The 14,508-nt window shown below is 52.3% G+C and overlaps 8 protein-coding genes across 8 annotated transcripts; 3 read left to right on the forward strand and 5 right to left on the reverse strand.

Moving 5' to 3' along the window:
- Positions 1-263: 263 nt before the first annotated feature.
- On the reverse strand, positions 264-1,560 carry BO97DRAFT_434373 (uncharacterized protein; the record flags this gene model as incomplete). The annotated part of the gene is made up of 6 exons (XM_025697672.1): positions 264-502; positions 593-675; positions 754-1,130; positions 1,189-1,280; positions 1,344-1,380; positions 1,438-1,560. The coding sequence occupies 6 exons, from the start codon at positions 1,558-1,560 to the stop codon at positions 264-266; spliced, it is 951 nt and encodes a 316-aa protein (XP_025551542.1).
- Positions 1,561-2,129: 569 nt separating this feature from the next.
- Positions 2,130-2,867, reverse strand: BO97DRAFT_434374 (uncharacterized protein; the record flags this gene model as incomplete). The annotated part of the gene is made up of 3 exons (XM_025697673.1): positions 2,130-2,486; positions 2,629-2,771; positions 2,804-2,867. 3 exons carry the CDS (start codon positions 2,865-2,867, stop codon positions 2,130-2,132), a joined length of 564 nt encoding a protein of 187 aa, XP_025551543.1.
- Positions 2,868-3,698: 831 nt separating this feature from the next.
- BO97DRAFT_424479 (uncharacterized protein) lies at positions 3,699-4,003 on the reverse strand (the record flags this gene model as incomplete). Its single annotated transcript, XM_025696981.1, has 2 exons — positions 3,699-3,877; positions 3,937-4,003. The coding sequence occupies 2 exons, from the start codon at positions 4,001-4,003 to the stop codon at positions 3,699-3,701; spliced, it is 246 nt and encodes an 81-aa protein (XP_025551544.1).
- Positions 4,004-4,539: 536 nt separating this feature from the next.
- On the forward strand, positions 4,540-5,433 carry BO97DRAFT_424480 (uncharacterized protein; the record flags this gene model as incomplete). The annotated part of the gene is made up of 4 exons (XM_025696982.1): positions 4,540-4,774; positions 4,825-4,923; positions 4,991-5,070; positions 5,131-5,433. 4 exons carry the CDS (start codon positions 4,540-4,542, stop codon positions 5,431-5,433), a joined length of 717 nt encoding a protein of 238 aa, XP_025551545.1.
- A 277-nt stretch (positions 5,434-5,710) lies between these two features.
- On the forward strand, positions 5,711-7,166 carry BO97DRAFT_451596 (class I SAM-dependent methyltransferase; the record flags this gene model as incomplete). Its single annotated transcript, XM_025698996.1, has 2 exons — positions 5,711-5,823; positions 6,188-7,166. 2 exons carry the CDS (start codon positions 5,711-5,713, stop codon positions 7,164-7,166), a joined length of 1,092 nt encoding a protein of 363 aa, XP_025551546.1.
- A 993-nt stretch (positions 7,167-8,159) lies between these two features.
- BO97DRAFT_451599 (putative FAD binding monooxygenase) lies at positions 8,160-9,917 on the reverse strand (the record flags this gene model as incomplete). Its single annotated transcript, XM_025698997.1, has 5 exons — positions 9,608-9,917; positions 9,262-9,530; positions 8,821-9,191; positions 8,411-8,751; positions 8,160-8,184 (listed from the first exon to the last, which is right to left on the reverse strand). Exons 1-5 carry the CDS (start codon positions 9,898-9,900, stop codon positions 8,160-8,162), a joined length of 1,299 nt encoding a protein of 432 aa, XP_025551547.1. The 5' UTR covers positions 9,901-9,917.
- Positions 9,918-10,171: 254 nt separating this feature from the next.
- BO97DRAFT_344723 (uncharacterized protein) lies at positions 10,172-11,023 on the reverse strand (the record flags this gene model as incomplete). The annotated part of the gene is made up of 2 exons (XM_025691746.1): positions 10,172-10,424; positions 10,503-11,023. The coding sequence occupies 2 exons, from the start codon at positions 11,021-11,023 to the stop codon at positions 10,172-10,174; spliced, it is 774 nt and encodes a 257-aa protein (XP_025551548.1).
- A 1,075-nt stretch (positions 11,024-12,098) lies between these two features.
- BO97DRAFT_451605 (terpene cyclase/mutase family protein) lies at positions 12,099-14,338 on the forward strand (the record flags this gene model as incomplete). The annotated part of the gene is made up of 1 exon (XM_025698998.1): positions 12,099-14,338. The coding sequence occupies one exon, from the start codon at positions 12,099-12,101 to the stop codon at positions 14,211-14,213; it is 2,115 nt and encodes a 704-aa protein (XP_025551549.1). The 3' UTR covers positions 14,214-14,338.
- Between the last annotated feature and the right edge of the window lie 170 nt (positions 14,339-14,508).

Here is a 14,508-nt window from a genome sequence, read left to right on the forward strand (position 1 = left end):
TCTGTAAGATTCATCACAGCCCTTTCTGAACATGAGAACGACTGGTGACTATCGGGCTCAGAGCGAATACGCGACCGATAATGCTTATCTTCATCCCCCTTGTTTTGTCCGAAGTTCTGATTGCTGCTCCAAAACAGAAAAAAAAAAAAAAGAAAAAAAGGATGTTTCCTCAACGTCAATATGATAATGTCTATAACACTAAAAATCACAATATAATCTATCAAGTATGGCCAAAGCCCTCTCTCATCGTCCACACATAATCTTCATCTTTCCGGATGCCTTATCAGGTTTATTGTATCCAGCTCGTTGTAAGTCTCCGGGATCCGCTTGTGGCCGCTTCGTCGCGAGGAAGAGTTATAAGGCTCAAACGACGGGGAGGCCGACTTGGCTGGGTGCCGGCCCCGGTAGAAGGTCCACAGCGGACGCAACGTCGGCAGACACGCTAAGATAACCGCCAGCGCGGTCTCGATATTCGTCCAGAAGACGATGGGCGAGATATAGTCTGGTGATTTTGTCAAGTCCGTGATTAGTATTGCTCAAGCGCGACTACTCTCCTAGCCGATCCTCCTCCGAGCGAAAAGAACCGACTTACATGAATCGTCGGTGTAGTGGTCGAGGTAGGTGGAGCCGATTTTAACGTACATGGCTAGCCTAGTAATGCTGATCGCGATAACTCTGCCCGTTGTTGTGCTTTAGCTCTTCTTCTGAAAGTGGCATCTTTCTCCAACCCCTCCCCAGATGGACAAAACATGCCCAGTGCCCATAACGAACACAGCTGAAACAGCCACCTTTTGCTTCGGAGCCAACTGCAGCTTGAACACCATGGGTAGAGGCAGGACCATGATGATTAGGTCAATGAGCACGTCGGTGATGCAGCCGGCATACCACATGGCGAGGCTGTCCAGGCAGTTGTTATTGTAGTACTCCTCGACCAGGGCGGTAATCGGATAGCAGGTAAACAGGTTGCTGAAGAAGAATGAGACGGTCCAGGCAGCAGTGATGGCGATAAGGATGGCCGAAGCGAGATTGAAAGCTCGCGAGACAGCAAAGATGTTCCGGAACAGCACCAAAAGCGACAATTTGGTCAACCCGAGGCTGAGCACTCCCAGCATCTGACTGGAGAACTTGCACTACGGATGGCTCAATCGGTTACTCGCTTTATCTAGAGGCATGAGGGCTGGGACTGACTCGTTGATAGGTGAGGAACTTAGGATCTTGGAGCAGGGGCTGTCCGTGCGAGTCGACGGTCTCATGTTGACTCAGAAGGCCGTGAATTGAGCCTGAAGATTATCAGTTCCGACTAAGTAGCTAGTTTCTGGGGGTTGAAAGAACATAGAACATACCTATCAACTGGGTGATTGAACAAGCGACCGAAAACGCCTAGAAGAGAGGGCTAGTGAGTACTCTGTACCCCCAAGAACCGATCGCTGAACCCACCAGCCCCCCAAAGATCAGATAGTCATCGGCCTGCAGCGAGCGACGCGAAAGCCACTTGGCCCAGACTCGAAGGCCGACGAAGATACACGGAAGAAAGAGGAAGATCAAGCCGAGAATGATCATCTCTTGCTTGGAGTAATCTTCGACTCCCATGGTAGGCGAGAAGAACAGGGCACAGAAAACAATGGTCGGTCAATGGACCAACAAGCCCAGCGCGAGATTTCGTTCGGGACAAAGACTTTATTCTATCGTTTACGAACCCTGCCCTTAAGTTGAATGGCGCTGTCAGCACAGCCGACTGTCAATTTCGGCTGTTCAAATCCTTTCAATGGAAGTCATTGAGAGAGCGGCTCCAAGCCTTGCAGATCAACTGAGGGGCAGACGCATTCCACAATCTCAATCCATGGGGTTGGCTGGGGCTTACAGTTCACTGCCACTAATTCCCTCCTGCACGAGCCCATTGAGGGAGTCCAGTAGCCCAGACTTAAATCAAATTTAAGTACTTCTCGCCTTAATGGGTTTAAGCTACAAGCATGTATATTATACTGCGCGATGCGCCCTGACATCACCTAGGAAAGACTCCTTCCCACATTGTTCAAGCGACAATGCTTATTTACTTATTCTATCTACCAGGGAATCACTCCGTCTGGGCCATGAGCCCCGGCTGGGCTGATCGTCTTTGGAGCCTGTCACTATCGGGGGAGAATCCGAGCCCTGACTTCAGGCTCTACAGCCCCCATCTTCCGCAGCGCGTCTGCGTTTCTAGTAATCCTAGAACCTAGGGCCGCCCCCACCAATGTCACGACGGGCAAGGCCATATGATACTCGACCAGCAGCATATGTATGGCCGCCTTGCTGACGCGATACTCAACAGTGTGGTAGTCACTGTGGCGAGAGGTTGAGTCCCCATTGTAACTCAGGGAGCCCAAGGATGAGGACACGAAGACGAGGCGGGGACGGAGCCCTGCCTTCTCAGCGGAGTCTAGCAGCAGCAAAAAAAGTGCCTTAGTTACACGGGCCTGACCGCTGACATTCGTTGCCAGCGTTCGCTGTAGCAGCTAAGTGCCAACGGTGATGCTGGAGGGTAGCTGCTGCCTAGAAGACAGAAGATAGATGTCCGCGTTGTGGACGAGAAGTCCAGCCGCCCGAAAGAGGCCTCGATGGAGCGCTCCGAGGTCACATCCAGGTCACATCCAGGCTCAAGGCTGACACACCGTCCCCTAGCCTCGCGGCATCGTCCCCGTGCGACGGTCTGCGGCTCCTCACCATGATGTGATAGGTAGTAGTTAGAAGCAGCTCTTTGGCAATTGCGAAGTTGAGTCCGCGGCTGGCCCCTATTCTTCCATTTCCAGGAGCTCATACATACCGGAGGGATTCGTGTGAGTGGACTTGCTCCGGTCAGAGATAAGACCAATCCTCTTAGTTTGCATGACTGAGGGGTTGAAACCAAGTCGTTGTCGGTGTCCTGCCGGCGTGGAGAAGGGTTGTTATTCGTCAACTAGAATTACGTTGCGAAAACCAGGCAATCGGTTAACCGAACAGCTTCGTTTGATTCGATAGCTTTTCTTCCAATGAGGGCATTCTGTTGGTTTGGCGAGGTGATACAGGGCAGGTTGCATCAAATCGCAGCCAAGGCCGGGGTTCATGACCAATAGGCGTTCCAAGCAATCCTCCTATCTGCTCCTTGTTCGCTCACGCCAAAGCTTCAAGTTTAAACGACAAGCTCGAAAGATTCACGTCAGCGAGAGACCGGAATTGACCCCTTACAGATGACAGCGGCAAGGGGTGGGGAGATGATTGGAAACGCCCCAAGCTACACAATCAATTGCAGTCTGCTCGAGGTCAGACAGACGTTCGCTTTTAGATAAGTTGGACGAGGAAGAAAAAGCCAATCCGCAGCTAATCCTCTACGAGACGACAAAAGAAGCAAGAGGCTGAGCGAGATCAATCCATCGAATGTAACTCTGCGACAGGGGCTGGGGTGGTAAATACATGTGATGTGCATTGGAATGCTGACAAGGCCTGTATAATACACATTTACAAATACAAGTATCTGTCTTATGCTACGAACGGACGTGCTCGGCTGAAAGATCCCTGAGGATGGAAGTATGTGATAGCATTCGGTATACTAGACGGAGCTGATTCCAGCTTGCCTTAGGGCTCCGTTTACATACATTGGTGGCTTGGAGTACATGAGGTTTCCGCCAAGTGGTAGCACCAGAGCTTATGCACATGCTAGCCCATCATGTAGGGCAAAGTTCTCACTCAGACCAACTGTTCCTGATCAGATCATCTGCGTCTGCTCGCTTCTCAGACCAACCATTGCGCACGACTCCGTCCGCATCCGCTCTCTTCTCGGACCAGCTGTTACGCACAACATCGTCTGCGTCTGCACGCTTCTCAGACCAGCCGTTTCTGACCACATCGTCTGCGTCGGCCACTGCTTGGCAACCCAATGAGCTCATACCCCTGGCTAAGAACAGATTGGAAAAAACATACCAGTCGGACGGGCGATGCTGGCACCGGCCAGGAGGCCCAACACGGAGAGGTAAATGGAGAAGCGCATTTCGGGCTTTAGAATTGGTTCACTTGTGGTTTTTCGCTGCGATCTTGAAGTTCGTGTGCGCTATGTAGAGAGCTTGCTTTCTGATGAACAGATTGAATGGATGCATCATCAGTGTTCACTTCCTTTATATAACCATTCCATCGTACCTGAATGCCAAGAAGGTTGGTTGCGATGATGGCTTAGCCCACATCACAGGAATAAAAGCTTGTAACAGATGATGTTGTGTTGGCACTCCTCCGTCCAGCTTCATTGGCTCCTTCGATTGTGATGTTACCTCGCTTTCATCGGTGCCAAGTTTAGTTGTCTATCTGCCTGCTGTAGGTCTGAAAAACAGGATTGAGGATTCAATTAAACCTCGCCTGTGTCAGCGAGAAACCGGCGGTCAACAGGTCGAGGGTGACACCGCGCGTTATTTTAGGAAGAGCACCGGCCAACTTATACCAGCTGCAGCTTGCCTTCTCTGTAGTCGTCCTTTATACAACTCGTATCGGTGGTCTGACTTCGGGAGAGTCCGACAAGACAGAAATACCGCAATCATGGCCTCGTCCTCCATCATCAAAGAGCTCCCGTATCAACATCTTGACCCAGCATCAGAGCCCGACAATCCCGCTGCCATGCTCTGGTCGGCAAGGTCTTCCACCTCGTTGACATCCCAGGGTCGAGCGGTAGTAGAAGGCATTCGGCTGTTTGTGGCCCTCACCCTGGCGTTGACGATAGGTTGGGTCGCCGGCCAAAGGCTCTCCATCGCCTCGTCTCAAGATGGACTCCTTTGTAAGGATAAAATTCTCCCTCTCAGCGACACCATGCTCTAATGCTCTCAGTACCCCCCGGCACAATCCAAACGGTCTGGTCGCATAACTACACGTTCTCGCAACGCCCGAACCCAGAGTCGGAAGAGGCGTGGAGATCCCTTATTCCAGGTAAGTAGACAATAAATACACAAAGAGATGGGCCCGCTGATCTTGTAAACCCGGCGAAAATAAGTAGTCGGTCGTGGCTTTGTGCATCATCTTGAGCTCGCGCCATTCATTTCCAGTATTTCCGTCTTTCATCAACTGCACTGCTTGGTGAGTTCTGAGTTTCGGCCTCGCCCCGGGAAGTAGGATGCCAGGAACTGAATGAAGCAGCACGCAATCGTGGTCTCATACCACCGCGCCATGGAGGACGTCCAGATCGCGAAAGGCCAACTCGTCGAGGACGACTACCTCAACCGTACTGGTACACGCATGGGCCCATCGCATATTCAGCACTGCTTCGAATACCTTCGCCAGGCGCTAATATGCGCAGCCGACACAAATTTGGAAGAGCTGGATCCGGACACGCGCGTGACGACTGGCTGGGGGCAGGTTCGCCAGTGTCGAGACTATGCGAGCGTCGTGGCGTGGGCAGAGAAGTGGGCCAATTCGTCCGAGAGGGATATTCTGAGCTGATTTTTGAGAGAGACGGAAAAGTTGTATATACTTCGTGTCATCTAGGTGCGATTCCGTTGGAATTCGGCCAACGACTCCTAGAGTACGCATCCTTGATTGATGTATGCCTGCGAGTAGAACAGTCCGTCTACTGTATTATGTTCTTATCCCGTTTGACATTGTTTGACATTTTTTTTGTTTTATTTTTTGTTTGTTTTCTTTTTCCACTTGTGGAAAGGTGCTGAGCATCGAGTTGACATAGCACAGTGTCGCCTCGCACTGGTATTTCCTTCACAAGATGGGCGACGTGCGTCTGCTTCCACTCCCCTTGCCATTCCGCGGCGTCATGTCGGATATTACAGCTCTTCAGCGTTATTTGAATGATCAGGGGTATGCGTTTCGATCCACATAGTGTGTGAGGTGGTTTGCTTGCGGCGGCATCATTATAAGTCATTATGAGACCTGGTCGGAAGTAAGGAGGCATGTAGCATGAGGGGTTGTATCACTTAGTCATGTACAGCCTCACCTCAATAACCAGTGATAGCGCGGCCAGGGAGTAACACAGACCGGTCCTACCTGACCCATGCAAGGGGGGCCTTATCTTGTAAAGGTGTTTTCCATCGGTCGAGTCTCGATCACCTCTCTCTGGCACCCCACTCCTCCACGCTTGTTGAGTCTCTGACTTTCAGTTCACTACGAATTCAATCTCTATCAGAAAAGGGCCGCTAAGAAGGTTGACTCCGACGCGGAGCATAGCGGTGCGGCAATTAAGCAGTGACACGACCAACGTCTGGAAGCTAAACGTCAACGACGAAGCTCGGTACTGGCGGGGCTACCTTTCGACGAGGCCCAAGTACTCGAACGAGTTTTACAACCTCATCTACGACTACCATAGTGCACACAGCAAGTCATTTGCCGTCGCACACGACGTGGGCGCTGGACCAGGGCAAGTTTCGGCGAAGCTGGCCGAACGATTCGCCCATGTCGTCGTCAGCGACAACAACGCCAACCATGTCGACTACGCGCGGTACATGCTTTTAGGAGACACTCAGCAGCGACAGCAGCAACCTCGCTTCTCTTTCACTGTCGCCAAAGGCGAGGAATTGGGCGACCGGTACCCGCCGGGATCTGCCGATCTCGTGGCGTGCCCGCTCATGTTCCCCTTGATGGAGACGGAGGCCGCACTGCAGAGCTTCGCCCAGCTTCTCAAGCCCGGAGGCACACTCGCTATCTGGTTCTACGGACGAGCGCACTTCGCCGAGCCCACCGCTACTTCAACGCGCTGTCAACCTCTGCTGGACGCCATCATCGACCACCACTTCGCATCGGTCATCCAGGGCCAGGGCCCTGCCCACCGCGCCGGGTGGAAGCGTGCCGCCGATGGCATCGCCAGCTGGTTGGATTATATTCCTTTCGCCCCTACAGACTGGGCGGCGGTCGAGCGACACAAGTGGAACGCAGGCTGGGCGACCCTGGGGTTTTTCGGCAATCGAGCATGCGATTTCCCCGTCGAGCCTGTGAGTCGCGTCGCGCCCACCGAGACCATCCGCGACATTGAGGACAGACAGCTCTGGCGGAGGGACTGGACGATCCACGAGCTGAAGATGTTTGTAGAACACATCTTTCCCTTTCGTCACTTCGATGAGGAGGCGGTGCGGCCATTGTGGGCTCAGTTGCAGGCGGAGATGGGCGGAGGCCATATTCAACATGTCTTTTCATGGCCGGCAGTGCTGGTTCTGGCGTCTAGGAGGTAGGGATTTGGCATAAGGAGATCTGGATAGGTAGAAGCTATTCAAGGTTTCCAACATCGAAGACGTGTGTTATGTTCCCTCTGTGTCTCCTGTATCCTTCCATATTCAGGGTTTTGCAGTCTATTTTCTAATAGCCTGAAGTGTAGTAGTCTCTGAAACTAGGCAGAATGTGGTTCTTGGTGAGTATGTCACTAGGTCTGTACTAGGATCCCTGTGTACACATCCGACCTGCTGATCAAATTCTTGCCTTGGTTCTTTCATTCAAGAGCATCTAAAGAAGCAAGCCCAACTTGAGCAAACTGAAACTGTTGGCCTGACAAGAGCCGCATACGACGATGGGATGCGCTGGATGTGTCCGGGGAATTATTCAAGTATTTTATCGCGGGAATTAAAACGTCACGAGACGTTTGCGACAGGTCAAGCAATCAGACTTAGGTGCTCTATGTATGGGTTTGACGCTGCTACAGGGATCAATGGGGACGCGGGCATTATTTTCGGCAGCAATGAGCCAATAATGCATTAGATTCTTGAGTCACACAATATCCCGTTCATACATCAACAGGGAGAATAAGGTGATACAATTTGCTCAAATTGGTACATCTAATGCACACCGGAGACTCATCTGCATCTTGCTGGCCTTGGTGGCCAGAACAGTCAGAAGAGAGTTAGGTCGGATTATCCGGTTCCCTCCGGTCGCAGTTGTTTCTGGCCAAGTAGAATTTGGTGATGCTGTTCAATTCAACATTCGAAGCGTCAGATTGGAGAAAGACCCGAGGCTCACTCTCAGTCCCGTCGAGTTGTCGTTTTTGACAGTGAGTGCACCCGAAGGACATATCATCCCTTACTTCGGTGATCAGATCTAAGAAGTCTCTCAAACCGTTTGTGCTTGTGCGCGAGGTGGAATATTTATCATGACTCGGATGAAGTATGGAAGAGACGGTAACGCTATTCGTGTATATGCGTCTAGTGTGTTCAAAGGCTGAGCATCTCCTCAATTCAAGACCATTCAGCGCCACAGCCCCTGCACGACATTAAAAATTCTTACTTAGAAATCAGAAAAGCTCTTTAATGAGAATGTCCGAGAGGAGGAACCAGACCACCAACACTGCTGCTACGTGGGTTCGAACAGAAGGCTGATGGAGGCCGCAACCACTTTGACCAGAAATAAACCTGCCACCACAGCTCCAATCCAGCATGCACGGATTGCAATATTATTCTCCAGTGGCGATATCCAGCCGCGGCCAGACCGACGTGGCAATGGCACAAATGTGAGAGCTGCAGCGTCCTCGAAGATCTTGGTCACTTGCTTCGCCGGTAAACTCCCCGAATATGGCACTAAATGTCGCAGAATCAAATTGTACAACCAGACTTGTCGAGTTTGCACCCGCACGACCGCTTTTGACGCACGGTAGACCTTGGTCATCCGGGCGAGTCGCTTCGTGCTGAATCGCGAGAGTAGAGCATCAACCGCTCGGTCGGACAAGCTGGTGGGATTCTGAGCGCCTACCAGAGCGTCGCGGATCTCGTTGGCCAGTACAGCCGCATCTTCGATAGCACTATTGGCGCCTTGTCCCAGATTGGGAGTCATCTAGGAATTATCATCAACGGCCGCAGTGCTGGAAGTGCCACACCCGTTCTTCCCAGGGGTTCGTCTCACCTTGTGCACGCTGTCTCCAATGCAGACCAGGCGTCCGTAATGCCAATGCTGAAAGAGCTTTTCCTCCAGTGGGACCATTGCGATAGTCTCACGATTCTTCCAAACCTGTTCGAACGTGACGTCTGCCCATATCGCTTGATCGGCTCTCTGCTCACACCATGCATCAGCGTCGGCAGTCGAAAAACACGGCGCGGCTCCATATCGATACTGCCTGTTTAGCTTTATCACAATGAACCAGGACAGCCGTGCTTGGGGTGCAGGTGCAAGGATGAAAGAGTGTCCATCGCAGACGGTCAGATGCAATCTTCCCAGGTTCAATCCAGGCACCGCGGTGGATGTGCCGAAAATACATGCATAGTCGATTTTGATCCCTAAATTGCGGGTTACAGCGGCAACATGTTAGTTTTGAACAATTAAAGTCGCAAGGTACGGGCTTATCACTTTTCTCCTGGTCAGTGATCAGACCAGGCTGCAGCGTGTCGGCGATGCGCCACATCTGCGTCCGCACACGGCTGTGGACACCATCAGCCCCCACGACAAGGTCACCGGTATACTTGCTTCCATCCCGGGTATACACGAGGACAGTGTTATCTTGCTGTTCGATGTGGGTGACCGTTTTGCTGACATGAATTATTGGTGGCCGGGGTAACGATTCGTACAGAATTTGGAGTAACTGTTGTCGGCCCAAAAACGCCATTGGATATCCAAACCTAGCCAGCAGATTAATTTGCCGCAGAGACAGTCATATGTAGAGCAGAATGGCGCAAGAGCTAAAATGCACACTTACTGGTCATGAACATCTTGAGGGTAGCTGTGGCTGAAATGAAACCCGTCCGGGAATTGGAGATGGAAACGCCGCATCGGTTCAATGAGCTTCTCGACCGCAGCGTAAAGTCCCAGCTGCTCGAGAATTCGCCCACCATTGGGCAGTACTCCCACGAATCCTCCATCACTTTGTACAATTTTCCGTCGCTTCTCAAGGATAATGCAGTCGATTCCAGCTTTGTGCAGACAATGCGCGAGAGAGAGGCCCGCGATCGACCCTCCAACAATGATGACCCTGAAGGAAGAGCCGTCCATCTGTCCGCTCAGGGAGCACTGCCTGGTAATGTGGCGCAAGAGTTACATCCTGAGCGGAAACGGGCTGTCTTATAGGCCTACAAGTGGCGGGTTGTAGGCTCTGAATGCAGCAGGATGACGTCCATCCACCGCCGCTTTGTTGAGGTCTAAGCACAAAACGGCCATTCTCGCGTCGATTCCGCAGAGTTCGTCATTCTTATGAGCCGTGACTTAACTTAGCTATAGCGATGGCTTTGATCTACTTCAATTTTCATCCTAATAAACATACCCTTCATTTACTCAGGCTCTTTTTTATGTCTTTGTCGTTCCCGTCTAATCCGACCTCTCCCCGTTGCAAGCCCTTGACTGCCTTTTCTGATTGTTGGATTTTCCAAAGCAAGATACCAAAAGCCCCATCTAGTATAAAAAACGCGGCTCCTCCCCACCAGCCTAACGGACTGTGCCATACTACATTCGTATATCCGTGCTTATACCGCAAGACCTCATGTGGTAAGGACAAGGCGGTTCCGAAGAAGCGGGCGAACCTGCACACATGAAAAAACCTTGGTCAGTCTGCAGATCAATCAAATATGAAAATCACCCTCGTTCTCTGTCATACATACCAGATCCAAAGGGAGGTTCCGCGACTGCTTCCCCGGACTATAAGCTGACACAAACACCCGGCGCTCAGAAAGAGTTGACAGAACCAGGAGCTCCAGGCGGCGCCCTCGGTCGCTCCCACCTGAGCGACAATAGCCAGGTGCGCAGTCGTCCAGAAGACGATACTCAGAGCGAAGATCCAGCCGATATTTTGCTGTACCAAAGGTGCATGGCGCCACTCGCGCGGGGCAAACTTGATGGCAGCCACGATAACCGCGCAGTTGAGCACAAACCAGCAGAGGAAGATGATCTGATAGAGCGGGCAGTCCGGGGCATGAATCACGCCGTACACGAACTCACAAGCAATATTGCAGCATAGGGGCATCAGAGCCATTCCATAGGTCCGGTCCCGGAAGGATTTGTAGATCATTCCCATATAGTTCGCCAGCCAGCCCACGCACGTGCATACTCTCAGGAACGTGAGCACCCAGGGCTCGTCGTCGCTAAGGCCGAAAGATGAGTATGTCTCGTCGATCTGGGCCATATTCCTTTGCCCTTGTCGGAATGAAGTCAATACTTCAAGCTGGTCTCGTCGAGCAATTGCAAATTCAACAGAATAGAGCTCTGTCCCCGGTCTGTTATATGCAATAGTGAAGCTGCCACATTCCGATATCATGCAAAAGACCGTCTGGACCAAGCCCTGTCCGGGCTTGACATGTTCGTTCCCAAGCTCAGCATGGACATTAGGAGGAGTGAATGTAACCTCGTGACACTACCATGTAATAGAGAGTTTTTGGAGGAATGATAATGTTCCAAATTTACGAAGAATTGGGTGTGTCTAGGCCATTCTGCCGGCAAGCAAGGGTTAACCTGCCAAGGAAAATGTCATATTCCTTGATTCGTCTGTGTGGGCGGACTTCTTATCCACTCCCGCCTGAGTGGGCCAGACTTTACTGTCTTAGACGTACATTGATCGCCCCAAGAGAATGACACCGAACATGTGGGGGAGTGACAGCCGGAGGTGGAGATGACATGCGTCCTGCCAACCCTACCTTTCTTCCCACCTGTCGCCGATTATTCTATCTTGCAGCCTCTCATCCTTCGAACTTTAGGCTCTGCAAACGGCCACGCGTGCCGGCTCTAGTGAAGGCTGTCATGAATGTAAAGACGTCATGCTGATCCGCAGATCTGGCTCTACTTATCGCTCCCTTAGTGTTCATTTTGATCAAACCGTTGCTGGAGCAATCTTCACTGAGTTAGTCGATACCTGCGTAGACCTTGACGATGGGACTTGAATGCAGGGGTAATAATGATGTTATTTGAAGTCGGGTCCTGAGTCATGAGGTTGCACGCTGGGCTGGCCTCTCTCCGCCGCAAGCAATCGCTCTTAAGAATCACCTTCGGTCGTCTCCGATTCAGCATTAGTCATAGACAAAATATATGAGGAGTTTCAGATGGGAGAAGAACGGTAAATACATAAGAGACAACGCGGCCCTATGTTACTGTGGGGGTCTATAGTTCTGAAACTGAAGTTATCCGATACGGCCCGTTCGTACTTGTGCTAGTCTTGTAAATCCATTCTTCTGGTACCAATCCTATCTTTCTTTTGTTGCTCCACCATGTCTCAGACTGTGGAGATCGGATCGCCAGTAACAAAAGTCACCTGCCAAGCAGACTATGATCCCGTGCTCTCCAGGGTCCACCGTTCGCTTGAACTCAGTCTCCAGCATGCCCGAGATCTGATGCAGCCCGATGGGCACTGGTGCGGAGAGGTAAGAACCAATGCAACGACAACCGCAGAGCATATTCTTTTGTGTCAAGCTCTCGGGGTGAACCTCGAGGCCGATCGAGAGGCATACATCTCCTGGCTCTTTTCCACACAGGGCTCGGATGGAGGTTGGAGCCTGGTGCCCGACCATGGGGGAAATATCTCGGCGACAGTAGAGGCTTACCTTGCCTTGAAGATCTTGGGGGTCTCAGAGGATGAAAGAGAAATGCGCAAGGCGCGAGCATATGCTCTCGCAGCTGGGGGTGTGGCCAAAGTCCGGATTTTCACCCGGATATATCTGGCCTTGTTCGGCCTATTCCCGTGGGAAGCGATCCCAGAGCTGCCAGCGGAGTTGATCTTGATCCCCTCGCAACTCCCCGTCAGCCTGGATCGCTGGTCATCCTGGGCGCGCGCCACCGTGATTCCTTTACTGATCGTGTCGCATCATCGGCCAACCTATCCTCTCCCAGCGGAAATCTCGGACCACAATCATACCTACTTGGACAAGCTCTGGTGCGATCCGAGCAACAAGGTCATTCCGTACACCCCTCCACTCGCCCCTTCGTGGAACTCAGACCCGTTTGTTTCGCTGTTTACCGTCACTGATGCTATCCTGCATCGGTGCAATGGCCTAAGGTTCTTTAATCCCCTGCGTCGCTTTGCTCGGCGCAAATGTGTCAATTGGATTCTAGAGCATCAGGAAATTACAGGCGACATTGGGGACATTATGCCACCGCTGCACGGCGCCATGCTTGCGCTAACGCTAGAGGGCTATTCGTTGAACTCGGACCCGATCCGTCGAGGGCTGGAAGCAATCGAGCGCTTTGCATGCCATGACGCGTCAGGCAAACGAATCCAAACCACAGCCTCCGCCTGTTGGGATACCAGCCTAATGCTGATCGGACTCAGCGATGCAGGCGTGACCCCCGACCAACAGCCCATGATCAACAATTCATTATCCTGGCTCCAGCAACGCCAGATTCTCGACCAGCACGGCGACTGGAGAGTGTTTAATCCGGACCTGCACCCGGGTGGCTTTAGCTTCGGGTATTTCAACACTTGGTATCCGGATGTCGACGACACAGCATGCGCGATCCTCGCCATGACTCGGCAAGACGCGTCCCTTATTCACTCACCCTCGGTCCTGCATGCCGTTAATTGGCTGTTGGGGATGCAGAATGCGGACGGAGGATGGGGCGCCTTTGACCGAGACAACAACGATTGGTATCTCAACAAGATACCCTTCAGCGACATGGAGGGACTGTGCGATCCTTCGACGCCGGACGTAACCGGCCACGTCCTGGAAGCCTTCGGCATGTTTCTAGCCGTGGGTAGCTCTCGGCGCAAGCCCCCGTCCGCATACAGCGCCTGTCTGGATCGTATAAACCTGGCCTTCCGCCGCGCGATGTACTACCTCTCGGCCACGCAGGAGCCCTCGGGTGCCTGGTACGGGCGCTGGGGGGTGAACTACATCTACGGCACCAGCGCCGTGCTCTGCGCGCTGCCGTATTTTCTGCACGAGAAGCATTGCTCCACGTTGCTGGCCAGCGACGACAGCCTGGCGCAGGAGGTGGCGCAGGCGGTTCGGTGGCTGGAGATTGTGCAGAATGCGGACGGGGGCTGGGGCGAGACAGTTGACTCATATCGCGATCCCTCGCAGGCCGGGTCGGGCCCCTCCACCGCTTCGCAGACGGCCTGGGCCCTTATGGCGTTGCTGCCCTACCTTCGCCCGTCGACCGAGTTCATCCGACGCGGCGTAGAATACCTCCTGCGCACTCAGGTCCAGACTTCGTCCACTGGCGGGAAAGGGGCCACCTGGCACGAGAGAGCCTACACTGGAACCGGCTTCCCCAACCATTTCTATTTCGGATATTCTTTCTATGCCCATTATTTCCCTATGATGGCGCTGGGTCGATACGCCTACGCCGCCGGAGGCAGACCGTGCCTGGAGTGGGGGAATAATTGAAAAGTCTTTATATCATCCTTGTGTGTTGTTGAACCCTGTACTTTCGATCTTGTTCCTTGATATCTGGGTGTCTTCCCTCGCGTATATGTCTTGAGTAAGATATTTTTATGATCTGGTCAGAAAGCAGTATTTCCCACTGTGGTGTAAAAGAGAGAGGACATTAGAGCCAGAAAGTCATGGGAGGGATCTGATACAAGGCAAATTTACTAGGCGATAAACGATCTTGCTCGAACAGACCAGGCAGGAGCTATAGGGTCATTACATGAAAACTGCGGCTCATGTAGTTAATCACTGT

The sequence above is a fragment of the Aspergillus homomorphus genome (assembly GCF_003184865.1).
Source record: "Aspergillus homomorphus CBS 101889 unplaced genomic scaffold BO97scaffold_17, whole genome shotgun sequence".
Classification (NCBI taxonomy): domain Eukaryota; kingdom Fungi; phylum Ascomycota; class Eurotiomycetes; order Eurotiales; family Aspergillaceae; genus Aspergillus; species Aspergillus homomorphus.